Below are 13,323 nucleotides of genomic sequence, written 5' to 3' on the forward strand. Positions count from 1 at the left end.
GGAATAATCAAAATCAGAATAGAGGCAATCCTAAAAATCCAACGATCATGCATTTGAACAGAAATGGTTCGGGAGTATAACAAGCCAAAAGGCAAAAAGATAGTTTGCCAAATATGTGATGTTCTAAACCATAGAGACATAAGCTGATGCCATAGGTTCAATCAGGCGTATCAAGCTGAGGATGTGCCCCAAGCGTTGGCTGCAATGAAGATTTTGAACAACCAAGATAATTTGTGGTTCCCGGATACAGCGCATCAGTGCACATCACGTCAAATTCAGGTAAGCTCAACAATTTTATTTCTTGTCATGGACCCCAAAGGATTGTTATGGGAAATGATGAAAAACTGAACATCACCCACATGGGCACTGCTAGGTTGAATGTCAAAAGTTCTTTTTTAAAACTAAATAATGTCCTTTTTTTTTAAGTCAAGCTGGGGTTAGGCAGACCCCACCAGTTATTATTCAACGTACCATTGGGGTTTGATCCTTCAACGCCCCACCACAAGGAGACGTGCACCGACAACTCCTGCCAACCACATGGAGCCCCCACCACAAAGAGAGGTGCAATGACAGCTCCTACCAACCACGTGAAGCCGCCCTGCGTTGGTAAAACTAAATAATGTCCTAATGGTGCCTGAAATGAGGGAAAAATTAATTTCAGTAGGTCAGTTGACCACTGATATATATGCCTCGTGCCTTTGAATTTGATGATAACAGTTTTATGATCAAGGACAAAGCAAGTCACCCAGTGGTTGCCATGGGAGTAAATCGGGAGACTTGTATGCTCTTGATTCTGGAATAAGAGGGGTTCTTCTCTTCGAGATTTTGTGTTGCTAGTAGGGATGTTTGGTATTAACGGCTTGGGTACCCTCATAGAGAGATTATAATAGACCCCAAAGTGGGTGATTTTGTTGTAAGTGTGAGTTGCCAAATGGGCAAGATGTGTTGTTTTCCCTTCTTACATGTTCTTGAGCATTGTCCTAAGCTGTTTGGAGAGATTCCCTGATTATGGGGACATGATTAAATTATTTTGGTAAAAAAAAAAATGGTTTTATTGATGAATTTACTCATTACACTTGTATTTATCCATCAAAGCAGAAATCGGATCTCTATTTAAAGTTTGTCGAATTTCATAAAATGGTGAGGACACAATTTAAAAAGAAATTAATTTTTTTTTGAAAGGCAAGCTGGGGTTAGGCAGACCCCTACGAGTTACACAACTATACCATTGGGTTTTGAACCTGCAACGTCCCAACACAAAGTGACACTAGCTGCTCCTACCAGACAAGTGGAGACCCCCCCCCCCCCTTTTCCCAACAGACGAGAGCGATGGACTCGATAGTTTTGAATTGGCTATCTAAAAAACCATGGATTTCATCACTCCAAAGCTTGGCCTTACCATAATGTTTCACAAACATTTTTTAGTGACGACAGATGTTTGGTTGATTAATAGACCCGCCTCTTATACGCTTGGTAGGAAACCCTTTGAGATGTTTTTTCACTAATGTCCAGCTTATTCCTCACTAAGAACTTTTGGATGTCATTGCTTCTAGTACCTTAAAGATTATAATAAAACCAAATTTGAGCACAAATCTCTTCCATCCACGTTTTTGGGGTATTCCCACCAACTGGACATGTCTTCACCTCAAGACATTTGTATTTTTTTTCTACATAGCAAGACATTTGTATTTGACGTAGGCATTTTTTAATACCAAAAATCTAGAAACCTTTTTTCACAAGCCAAGGACAACAGTCAATTACCGAGTTCTCTAATCCCCCCCAAAACAAAATTGACATTGTTTAAATATGATAATCTATTTCAATATATTTTGTTCTGCCATGAAAAATAGGGTTAGCAATAAGAGATGTCTGCTAAATTATCACACCACAACACTAGAGTCTGGTCTTGATTAACACCTAATTCCGGACAACAGCATTTTTAACCACATTAACTTCAAAGTTGCTCTTGCAAGAGCCTTATACTCAGCCTCAGTATTGGATCTTTCTACATTGTGCTGCTCATTGAAACTCCATGAGACAATCTTTGGCCCCATAAAGGTTAAATATCCATTTGTTAAGCTCCTGTCATCTGGGCAATCTCCCTAATCAGCATTAGAATAATGCCAACAGTCTCAAAGAGTTGGACCTGACTATTTTGATTTCATAATTAATTGTACTCTTTAAATAACGAATAATGCACTTAAACTGATTCCAATGTTTATTTGTTGGTTCATGCATAAACTCACAATCTTTATTAACTGAAAAGGCCTCATCAAGTCTCTTAAGAGTGATATATTGGAGTGCTCCCACAACACTCAAATGGAGATGCACTTTGTTTGGACAAAACTACATTGGATGCCATAAGAGTGACCGTGGGTTTTGACTCGACCATTCGAGTCTTAACCAAAAGATCATGAATATACTTACTTTGTGTCCTACAAGATGCCAATCAATGGCTACCCGAGGGAGAACAACGATCAACAATTTAGTGACACAAATAACACGTAATAATAACACGTAATAATAGTCCAAGTATTCACACCGGGGAAGGTAAACACGTTAAGCTGCCCAGGCAACTTCCGTCATACAGTACAATCTTTACACCCTCTTTCCTTCTGTCGCCAGCACCATTGACCTATAACAGACCTTAAGACAAAAAGCATATCAGAAACTTGCTTCATGTCAACGTCAAGTGAGGTTAGATACTAATGTTTGCGGGTTTAGCGGTTCGGTATAATAGTTAAAAATACCTGCCTAGAGAGCCATCTCTGCCTGTAAAGCAGCAAGCTCCTCGTCTTCAGATGTTTTCTGAGGTGTAGGTCGCACTGGTTGCTTGCCAGCAGGAACATACTGTACTGGGACAGCAGGGGCAGTGGTTGCTGGCTGAAGCAGCTGCTCCTCCAACTCTGCTCCCTCCAGCTCCTCGAGTTCGGCTTCCAATTCATCCTGCCATATCAAGGTATTAGCAATTCCCTTCAAAAACAGGGAAAGTTAGGCATTAAAGTTACAGAATAGTTGAGGACTTGCTTCATCAAAGTCTGTTGCTGGACCAATTGGAGCAGATAATGCTTCCTGGATCTGCTTCATGTTTTCAGTCTGTTCATTTATTTCATCCATGGTCTTATCAACATCATCGATGTTCCTAGCAAAATATCACATTTATGTTAGCACATCGCAACATCATCCAGCAAAATAGTCCAGAAAGGAACGACTTATGGGTAAAAAGTGGATCCCTTCTCAATAAAACATAATATATACTGGAGCATAACACTACGATGCCGGAAAATATGGGCAATTCATTTGGGCCCCGTTTGTTTCGTTCTCATGTAAATGAAAGGCTTTACATGGAATGGGCACTCATTTCTAAAAAGTACAGCCAGCTCAGCCCATGTAAAAGCTTTTATAGGAGGGAGGGGGGGGGGAGGGGGGAGGTATGAATGGGTTTACATATAAAAAGTGGTGGCTGGTAGGAAAAACTGAGGCCCACTTGTCACAGCAATGACACTTTCCCACCATAATAATTTGATGTTTGTTTCATTCATGGTGGGAAAGGATTACATCAGGGTTGCCAACTCAGCACTTTGTATGAAACAAACGAAGCATTAAAGTAGAGGGATGTTCTATCCATGAAAACACAAACAGTTGCCAATGGTTCTGCTGAAACCCACCAGTATTGGCATTCCACAAACCAAACTCAATATCTAGATAAGCAGAAAAAATAAATGATATAGTAACGCTTAGTTAACTGATTTCCTTGATATAGAGACTTACGTTGCTTTTTGCATAGCTTTCATTGCTGCCGCTCCTGACCTCAATGCATCAACTGTTTCCGTAGTAGCTTTTGCACCTTCTAGCAAGATCATCTACGTAAACCAAAATAATACCAAAGAAAGAAATAGTACTTTAAGGAATTCTTTTAGTCCATGTGGATGACTATAAGATTCAGTAATTCCTCCATAACAAAAAGAAAGTGCCATAAAAATTAATACCTGGTCATGAATCCGCAGCTGGAAATTTCCAAGTGTCTCAATCTGTGCTTCATACATCCTCTTCCTCTTCAAACATTGTATGGCAGCTGTATATCAAAGTACCAGAAATTATACCATCTCAGAAACATTCAACCAACTACATCTTATCCTGGCCTATGTTTCGCAATCAATATATGAAATAATTGACATGAAGTGTGGCATAAAATTTGAAATAATTTGTTAGTAGTAGTATACATCTCATTTCAAGATAACAAGAGCTTTGCCTCATAGGCTCATACTGTCCTAATCTAAGGGATAATAAATATAGTTTCCCATTTTCTTAAAAGCTGCCAAGGTTGTCCAAATATATTTGTGAGAACAATCGGAAAAAAATTAGCAACCACCAGTCTTTTTGCAGACAAATTCCCTAAAATGAATTTGTGGAAGCTAGAGCAATGCTAATTCGTCAAACAAGAATGTTCAAGATATGGAAATCACCAATGTAAGAAAAAGAATAGCATGGTCTCCACAAGGTATTTTAGAGAAGAGCGACCTAAACAGATGAACCAATAGAACCAGGAAAACTCACGCACAACTACATACTTGGATGAATACATGTAAACCATCATAAAAATGATATTGAAGAGACTAGTCAGATTCATGCAACGTTTTCACTGCCATCATGTAATTACCATTGCAGTTCATGAAATTCATGCCCTCTTAGGGACAGGCTGAGCTATAAAAAGGGTAACCCATGTAAAATAAATTAGGTCATCTACATGTAAGCATCCAGAGGTTGCTTGAATTCACATTCCACAAACAAAAATTTTAACAGCACAGTTATTTGGTAACTCAAGAATAAGGTACAAAAACAAGTTTACCTTTTCAGGCTGGGAGATGTAAAACACTGAAACGAAAGAGACAATGAGAAAAAGATGAAAAGTTGATTCTTTCACAAAGATTATCATGAAAAAGACACGACGACGAAATGTTCTAATAATGAAGTTTGTTTAACAATCACATGGTCCAACTTAGCGATAGAGTTTTCTATTATATTAAACCAATTAAACACATAGGACTAATCACATGGGCAAGCGCATAATTTTCATCATTAAAACCTACGAGAATGAATCAACACATAATGACAATCCAACCAATGGATATGTAACATGAATGAAAAGAAAAGACAGCTTTACAAACATATTTTCATTTTTCTCTCTTGAAAAATATAAGATAGCATCAGTGATTTTACCAAATCACCTTTTTATATTTATTGTATTTGTTGTACAATGAATATGTACAATCTAATGTCAACAAGACATAGAGCATAATGTGGTCCACAAAATATAGCGTTCGCTAATGAGGAAAAAGACGCAATGTTAGTATGGACACATGCTATCATTCAAGCATATATATGTCCTGAAGCTGACAGGGTTATATTCTATGTCACATGGGTGCGGGTGCGGGGATGCGGCACTTCCAAAAAACCCGGGTGCGGAGGTGCGGCAAAAAATATATATATATATATATATATATATATATATATATATATATATATATATATATATATATATATATATATTCCAAAAGTTGGACATAAATTACCCTGGGTGCGTTGACTGCACCCAGGGTCAGGTTGACCGCATCGGGTGCGGGTGGAGAATCCCTGTGACATATATTAAAAATAATAATTTCTTGGCAAATTTTTCTTTTTTAAGTCCGAAAAATTGGACCAAAATGACCCTGGGTGCGTTGACCGCACCCAGGGTCGGGTTGACCGCACCCGATGCCGCACCCACACCCGCACCCGCGTCGATGCGGGTGCGACACCCTGCTAACCGAATCCCTGTGACATAGGTTATATTTAAACATATAAGTTCAATGTGAACAATCATATCGAAAACATGGGCCTCATCTGATGGCAAATTATCAAGGTGTGTCCTTATATGATGATAAAGTGAGCATTGTTCCTTGCAATCCAAGAGAAAATGGTATTAGTATCGAACCAACTCCACATGATCAGTGCACTGCTTTCAATTTCTTCCTAATGCAAACATAAAAGTTTACACATACACCGTTTGTTTTTTGCTCTAGTAAATTCCTTCGCTCGCTCAACCTCTGCAGCAGCCTTCTTTTGAAGTACTTTCTCTTTTTTCTCCAGCATGTCAAGAGTCTGCGTAATCCACAAAATAAGTCAATTTATAGACTAAAAAAATAAAGTTCCACATTCTGACAGACCAAACTCTCCCTCGTAATAGGGTATGACCCAAAGCCAATAAAAAATCTAGCAAACAAAAATCCATTTTCTTCATATTTTCTAGGGTAATTTCCAAATTGGTACTTAAGTTTTCAGCGTATCTCAAAAATGCACATATGTTATGAAAAGTTTTAAAAATGCACCTAAAATTTGTTAATTAAAAAAGCCATGGACAGTTAAATGTATAGCAAAATATCAAATATGACCTTAAAAATTATATTCATCACTTCTCTCTTCTCCTCCAAACTTCGAACTCTCTTTCTATATGTTGAACAAATTTTTTGTGGCATGGGGATAATGATGGCCCAAATAACAATGTAGGTTAAGAATAAATACAAAATAAAATCAAAATTAAAGGGAGGAACATGTGAAACCATAACCCACCTATTTGATAAGCCTTGCAAAGCCCATGTTGGAATATAAGACCAAGAGTATATTATAATTGTTGGTGGGCAAAATGATAAACTTGTTATACTAACCCAAAATAGGTTAATAGTAACTAAAGGTAATTCTAAAAAAATTATTTTAATCTACATAACAAAACTTTGGTGCCTTTTTTAAAATTTCCAAAATCTTAAGTGCATTTTTTATTTATGCCAAAAAATTAGGTGTTTTTTTTTAAATTTCCCTATATTTTATGAATCATACCAATTTGACCAGCTACTACATATGTATTCAGGACATTTGCTTCAATTACAAGGCACCATCCATCACTGAATTAGATGACACTTCTTAATTTGTCAATTTTGCATGTATACTACCCAAAAATGGAGCACACCAAATATACAATAAATGACAACTAGGTCTTGAGCATGTAGGTAACCATGAAAGAAACAAAAATCCTTATTACAATGAACAATAAGCACCAGTTTTCAAAAACCAATAACCAATGATGTGTGTTGATATGATAATCTCTTCAAATTAATTGAAGCTACAAGAAAACAACACCAGTTACAAAGACACTATGCCAACATGATCCCTAGTTTCCAACTTAACCATGACCTTTTCCCATTACAGCAATCTCAAGTGAAAGATGATACCTTAGGGTCAGAAACTTTTGAATGTCCCATGGTACCTAAAGGAGGTATTGAAGTTTACAGCTTGATCCACAAAAACCACTAGATTCAAAATGCTGTAGAACTCACTACAGGCATAAGCTACAGTTGATCTAATTGCAGATCTACTCTTATGTCATATTCTGTTAACATTTACTAATGACAAAAAGAAACATGCATGATTCCTATTTTTCAAAATAATCCAAGATCGTTTCTGTGTAAAGCAATCTTGAGTGAAAGAAGATAACTTAGAATCAGAAACTCTGAATGTCCATAGTACTTAGAGGAAGGATTTCAGTTTGCAACTTGATTCACAAAAACCAAGCACATGCAACAATCCACAAAATGCACTGCAGGCAGAAGATACAACACTCTAATTAAGATCATATGAGCACAATTTGTCAACTTTTACCAATGCCAAACAAAGGACATGTAGAATTTGACGGAAGAAAACTAGCTACACAAGTGAACCATCAATTATTACAAATATTAAATGAAGAAATAAACTCAACAAGATCTGCTTAATAGTGTTTCGTCATGTCCACAATTCATAAATTATTTATTTTTAGTACTTCCATTATTACTGAATTTACTAGGCATGTAGTCAAAAGCGCCGACTAATCCGCCTAGTCGGCCTAGGCGTAAGTAAAATGCCTAGGCTTTATAGTTCCTAGGTAGATACCATAAAAGGTACCAATTTTGCTGACTATGCATCGACTAGGGTGCCTAGTCAGCGACTAAGATGCCCTCACCTAGGCACAAGGGCAGTTTAGTCATTTAAGGGAGTTAATTTTAAATGATTATGTTTTTTATATATGTGTGTGTTAATTTGTTTCTAATGAATTTTTCTGTTAAAGGCTTAAAGTGGGATATATGTGTGAGTTTTTGTAAATTTTTCTAGTATTATTGATTATGTAATATTGTTATTTATATATGTATGTGTTACTGTGCTTAAGTGGATTTTTCGGTGAAAGGCAAAAAGTATGATTTTTTTGTGTGTATATATATACACTAGACCAATGGCCCCTCCTTACAAATGGGCAATAAAGAAAAACAACTGGCAACTCATATTAAGAGGGTGATCATAGGATCAAAATTAAATTCATTACATATAAAATTTAGGGAAAAGATAAAATAAATAATACCTATTATGTGCGCCTCCTTGCTCTAAAAACTATGACTTCTTTACTGAGTTGTCATAACCAACATCCCCCACCTTCAACCCCATTCAAGGTTGAAAAGAGCAAGTGCTCTCTCTCTCTCTCTCTCTCTCTCTCTCTCTCTCTCTCTAGGTAACTCTACAATGATCACTAATTTAACTTAACTTTTAATATAGTTCACAATTTTAACTTTGAAAGTTTTGGTAAGATCTTCTCTCTTGTGGTAACTTTAATTTTGGTAGGATTCTCTCTTCTTTGGAAGAGTGGTAACATCCCCATAGGATTATCTATCTAACATAGGGGTGTCAATGGGCCGGGTTTACCTGGACCTGACCCGGATCAAACCCTATAGGGTCTGGGTATGGTGACAAATTAGAAGACTCAATTAAGACCCGGGTATGGACCCAAAGGTCCAATTAATACATGGAACCGGGTATAGTTTGTGAAATTTTATACCAGACTCGGGCCTGACCCGAGTTTCGATTAAGAACCACAAATTTTCAATGTAAAAATGATAAAAAATATTATTTTATCGGGTATGGTCCGAGTTTGGTTCATGTAGTTCTTATCAGGTCCGGGTTTGGTTTCTCTTATAGCAGACCCGGGTTCAGACCCGATATCATACCCAAAAATCTGGTCCAAGTCTGGTTCCACCTGGGTCCGAACCAAACCCGACCAGTTGGCACCCCTAATCTAACATCTCCATAGGTAAATTTTCCTAATCTCTCTCTATAATAATGCAACGCCCTCATCTAAAGAAATTTTCCTACTCTCTCTCTCTCTCTCTCTCTCTCTCTCTCTCTCTCTCTCTCTCTCTGGCAATGCAACGGCTATAGGATTGCTTATCTTTAACATCCTAATCAAAAACAATTTTCCTACTCTCTCTCTCTCTCTTTGGCAATGCAACTGCTATAGGTTTGCTTATCTTTAACATCCTAATCAAAAACAATTTTCCTACTCTCTCTCTCTCTCTCTCTCTCTCTCTCTCTCTCTCTCTCTCTCTCTCTCTCTCTCTCTCTCTCTCTCTCTCTCTCGTGCGTGACAGGGGAAATATGGCAAAGCAAGTTGACAATTTAAAAATGTCATTGAACCAAACAAAACCTTTATGTAATTTTAAAAAAGTTTATAAAAGAAATTATTTTGGCACACCAATGCCCCTCTTCCGTCTTTAAAAAATAGTAAGATGTGTGTGTGTGTGTGCATGTGTTACAATCAATTTTTCTATGAAAGGCTGAAAGCATGTTTTGCTGATTATACTGAATATGTTATGAATAACTGAATATATAATTATATATATATATTATTTATGTTCTAGTTATATATATTTTGTGAAAGCATGTGAAAAGTGTACTTGTCAGATAAAAACATCTTATTACTAAAAGAATTAAATATATTTTTATGTATATTTTTTATCTTTTTTATCTTTTAATTTGGATACTGACTAATCCGACTGGTCCTTGACTAGTCTTTTTAGGGGTGCACCAACTAGGCACTGCCTAGCGCTTTTGACTACATACTACATAGTTTCCTAGAAACCAAAACTTCTACACTCTGTAAGGAAATAAAGGAATGCTCAAAATGCCGGGTTAGTTTAAACTCCACAAAGCTATCAACACAAGAGAACTATCAAAATATGCAAAAATGGTGAAGTGTTGTAACAAATACATGATGAGAGAATTATATTTAATATTTTTCTGTTTTGTTCAATAAAGCTTTTATATAGTTTACCCATATAAGCCTCTACAGTACTTCCATAATAAGCATACACTAGCACAGGAACATACTAGCATGCATGCATATTTTGTAAGTTATTCTATTCACAGTAGCCAATCAAACTTCTTCATTAGATACCACAAAAGAGTTTGGCAAGAACCAAAAAAAAGACAGGATCTCATAAATGACAAAAGAAAAAGAAGGGATGAACAAGCAACAAACGTTACAAACTCAATGGGTTGAAACCATTGCAATCTTATTATATTAGTGCAAGCAGATGTGATAGGTGATTCCCTATCCCATCATATCTCCAAGATTTGTCATGCAAATGCTTTCATACCTTTTTCAACATCACAAATATACATCTTTTTCACATTTTTTTTATTAATAAGAACACTTCCACATCCTCTCAATATCAAACTGAATGAGACATGCTTGTTTGACCCATATCACAACATTTTCCATCCTCAATATACCCTCCTGTGACCTCAGAGTAACATTTGAAAGAAAGAATGAAAGATTACCTTTACATGCTCCAACCCTAAAAGAAGCTAGACACATATCTTTCATATGAAAGATTGTGTGAATATATGTCGTGCAAATTCATCTTCATCCATATGGTGGGAGAGAAATGGAACTTCAAAATTTGATTAAAGTTTTGGGCTATTCAAGATGATCATCAATCACCATGATGACAAAGATGTGGTGTCTATAAATCATGTCATTTTCCAATGACAAAATTAACCAATAAATACATTAAAAATTAGATCACACTGAGTTCATGCAAGTAGCCATCTTCCTAGTATATCCAAATTCGAAAGGAAAAATCAGAACTGACGACTTGATGGGCCTAGAGAAGAACTTCAAATTATAAGCTCATGACACTAAATTGCAAATCTAAACCAACAGAAGACAACCGATATCGTTATATCACTTGTTGCCCAACATGATACATATCAATCTTTGCTCGATGCACCTCCACCGAGTGGATGACCACTCTAACCAATAAAGTAACTACCCCATTTAGGACATCAATTGGGCACCTTTCTCATGCTTCACGCGCATCTTTCCTGCATTCACTGCATGAAAATCAGCAACTTCTGCTCTCCAGTCATAACCATCAAAACGAAAAAGACGATTAACTTGGGGAAAAAGCAGAAAAGATCAGATTTTTTATCCATCGACATGTTCAAAACCAAACCGCTCAGGATCTCAAATCATTAACACCTAAATTCAGACGTGATTAAAGCACCTCCGATTCACACAAAAGAAAAACTCCGGAATTCTTACCGAAACCACCACTCCATAGGCCCAGAATCATTTTTGTACCCACAAAGGAAAAACAACAGCAAAGGACATCACATCAAAATACAGATCGACAGCAACACAATCAACAATATGTCAAAATAAAAGAATCAAATCAAAGCTTACCAGAAAGAAATAAACGGAATAAAACAAAAATTTTATGAAAATAAACTGAATTACCTCATTCAACTTATCAAGCGTGGTGAGCGCATTCGTCTCCTGTTTCGGCTTGCCGAATATTCTGTTAAACATGATTCCTCCACAACAAGATTCCTCGCCCTAAACCCTAATCAAAGAATATCAAGAAGACCCAACAACAAGATCAGACAGAAACAACCCAAAATCAAACCCTAACAACAAACAAAAAATATAAGCGAGAGAGAAACAGCAAATTTCTCAGAACAAACCCTAAAAGAGAAGAAGAGAACGAAAAAGACAAAGAAAGAAACAACAGAGAGAGAGAGAGAGTACCGCTGTCGTAGACGGAGCGTCGTCAACGGAAGATCGTCGCCAGTGAACCGAGAGAAAGGAGGAGGAGAGGGTCAATTATACCGGATCCGATTGGATTCGGGTTTGGTAGTAAAGATTGAAGTTTGATTAAGGGTCCGATAAGTATATGAATCTAAACATGGTTTACGGAATTTCATACGAGTGATCCGCAAATTTTTAATATGAGAGACATGAAAGTGCATCTCATAGGATCTGCATACAGGCCCCACTGGCGGGATGATCGTGGGTCGACTGAGTGTTTTCCTTCGGAGAGAGTTCTTCCTCGTAGAAAATGAAATATAACAGTATTGTAGAATAAATTTGACGCGTTTTCTCAAAAACCCCACAATTTGTAAACATAAGTCCGATGACCGATTTTGAAGGTTCTTGATTTTTTAGGACTTTTTTGCTTTTGACACTCGCGTAACTCCCTGATTTTTGTGCGTTATGTTGCAAGGCTCTCTTGATCTCGCTAATCTCACTAAAAACAGAAACCTTACGATATTTTTACAGAAATTAGGTATTTAGCATAAATAATATAAAAATCATTATTTGGCATAAATAATATAAAAATCAGGACACTTCTTGTGAAAATCTCTTGCTGATTTCATCAAGAGTTTTGAATTGGTGGTCACGAAAGTCTACCTGCAGCTGCAAAATTCAAATACTCACATGCGAAGTTCTGTTTTAGTATGCAAATTTATGTGTATATATAGGTGATTAGAGTGTCAATTTTATCAAGAGTTTCACGTTGATTGTTAAGAAAGTTTACTTTGGATGCAGAATTCATGAAAAGTTTGCAGAATTCATAGACTTTTGCATGATGTCAACGAGATTATATTTTAGCCTGCGAATTTATGTGTATATATAGGCAATTAAAGTGTGAATTTTGTTAAGAGTTTTGTGTTGGCGGTTGCAAGATTCTTAAAATATTTACTAAAATCATGAAGTTTTACATTAGGTGATGCGAAATTCTTTTTTTAGCATGAGAATTCTACAAGCATTAAATGTGACGTTTTATTTTTTAAAACCTTTTTTGTGCAACCCAGGGCAATTTTCGCATAACCTAAGGTTCTTGTAGTTTCCAAACCTCTTTCTTCCTGAGAAAATCTCTAGAGACTATTTTTAGCAACTATTTTTGGATAATATTTCTGGTGAAACACAGAAGAGTGTCCTATCATCGACAACTATTTCAATCAATCCTTCCAGTTTTTTGATAAGCTCATTTTCCATTAGTGAATCTATTTTTTTAAACTTCTGGTAAGGTCATTTTTTATGGGTGAATTAGTTTTTTTTAAACATTGGCATGAGTCAATTACTTTGCATGGTTTCAAGTTATATTTTCATTGTCAAAAGTTTGTTATTTGTCATGCATT

The 13,323-nt window shown here is 36.4% G+C and overlaps 1 protein-coding gene across 2 annotated transcripts; it reads right to left on the reverse strand.

Annotated features, from left to right (window-relative positions):
• Positions 1–2,233: 2,233 nt before the first annotated feature.
• Positions 2,234–12,067, reverse strand: LOC149833245 (vacuolar protein sorting-associated protein 32 homolog 2-like). Of its 2 annotated transcripts, none has more exons than XM_090015013.1 (8): positions 11,930–12,067; positions 11,639–11,744; positions 6,042–6,141; positions 3,990–4,075; positions 3,772–3,863; positions 3,028–3,142; positions 2,751–2,946; positions 2,234–2,646 (listed from the first exon to the last, which is right to left on the reverse strand). In XM_090015013.1, the coding sequence occupies exons 2-7, from the start codon at positions 11,708–11,710 to the stop codon at positions 2,755–2,757; spliced, it is 657 nt and encodes a 218-aa protein (XP_089871139.1). In that variant the 5' UTR covers positions 11,711–11,744; positions 11,930–12,067; the 3' UTR covers positions 2,234–2,646; positions 2,751–2,754. The 2 variants fall into 2 exon arrangements, with proteins under 2 accessions (XP_089871139.1, XP_089871140.1); XM_090015014.1 differs by having other exon boundaries at positions 2,499–2,635; positions 2,755–2,946.
• Positions 12,068–13,323: the final 1,256 nt, after the last annotated feature.

Source organism: Nuphar pumila, chromosome 7 (assembly GCF_984573655.1).
Source record: "Nuphar pumila chromosome 7, dmNupPumi1.hap1.1, whole genome shotgun sequence".
NCBI lineage: Eukaryota > Viridiplantae > Streptophyta > Magnoliopsida > Nymphaeales > Nymphaeaceae > Nuphar > Nuphar pumila.

Coding starts and splice junctions, on each gene's coding strand:
- LOC149833245 (XM_090015013.1), bottom strand. CDS start 11,710: ATGTTTAACAGAATATTCGGCAAGCCGAAACAGGAGACGAATGCGCTC. Junction 4,076..6,041: donor TAGAGCAAAAAACAAACGGT/GTATGTGTAAAC, acceptor TTTGATATACAG/CTGCCATACAATGTTTGAAG. Junction 3,864..3,989: donor AGCTGCGGATTCATGACCAG/GTATTAATTTTT, acceptor TGGTTTACGTAG/ATGATCTTGCTAGAAGGTGC.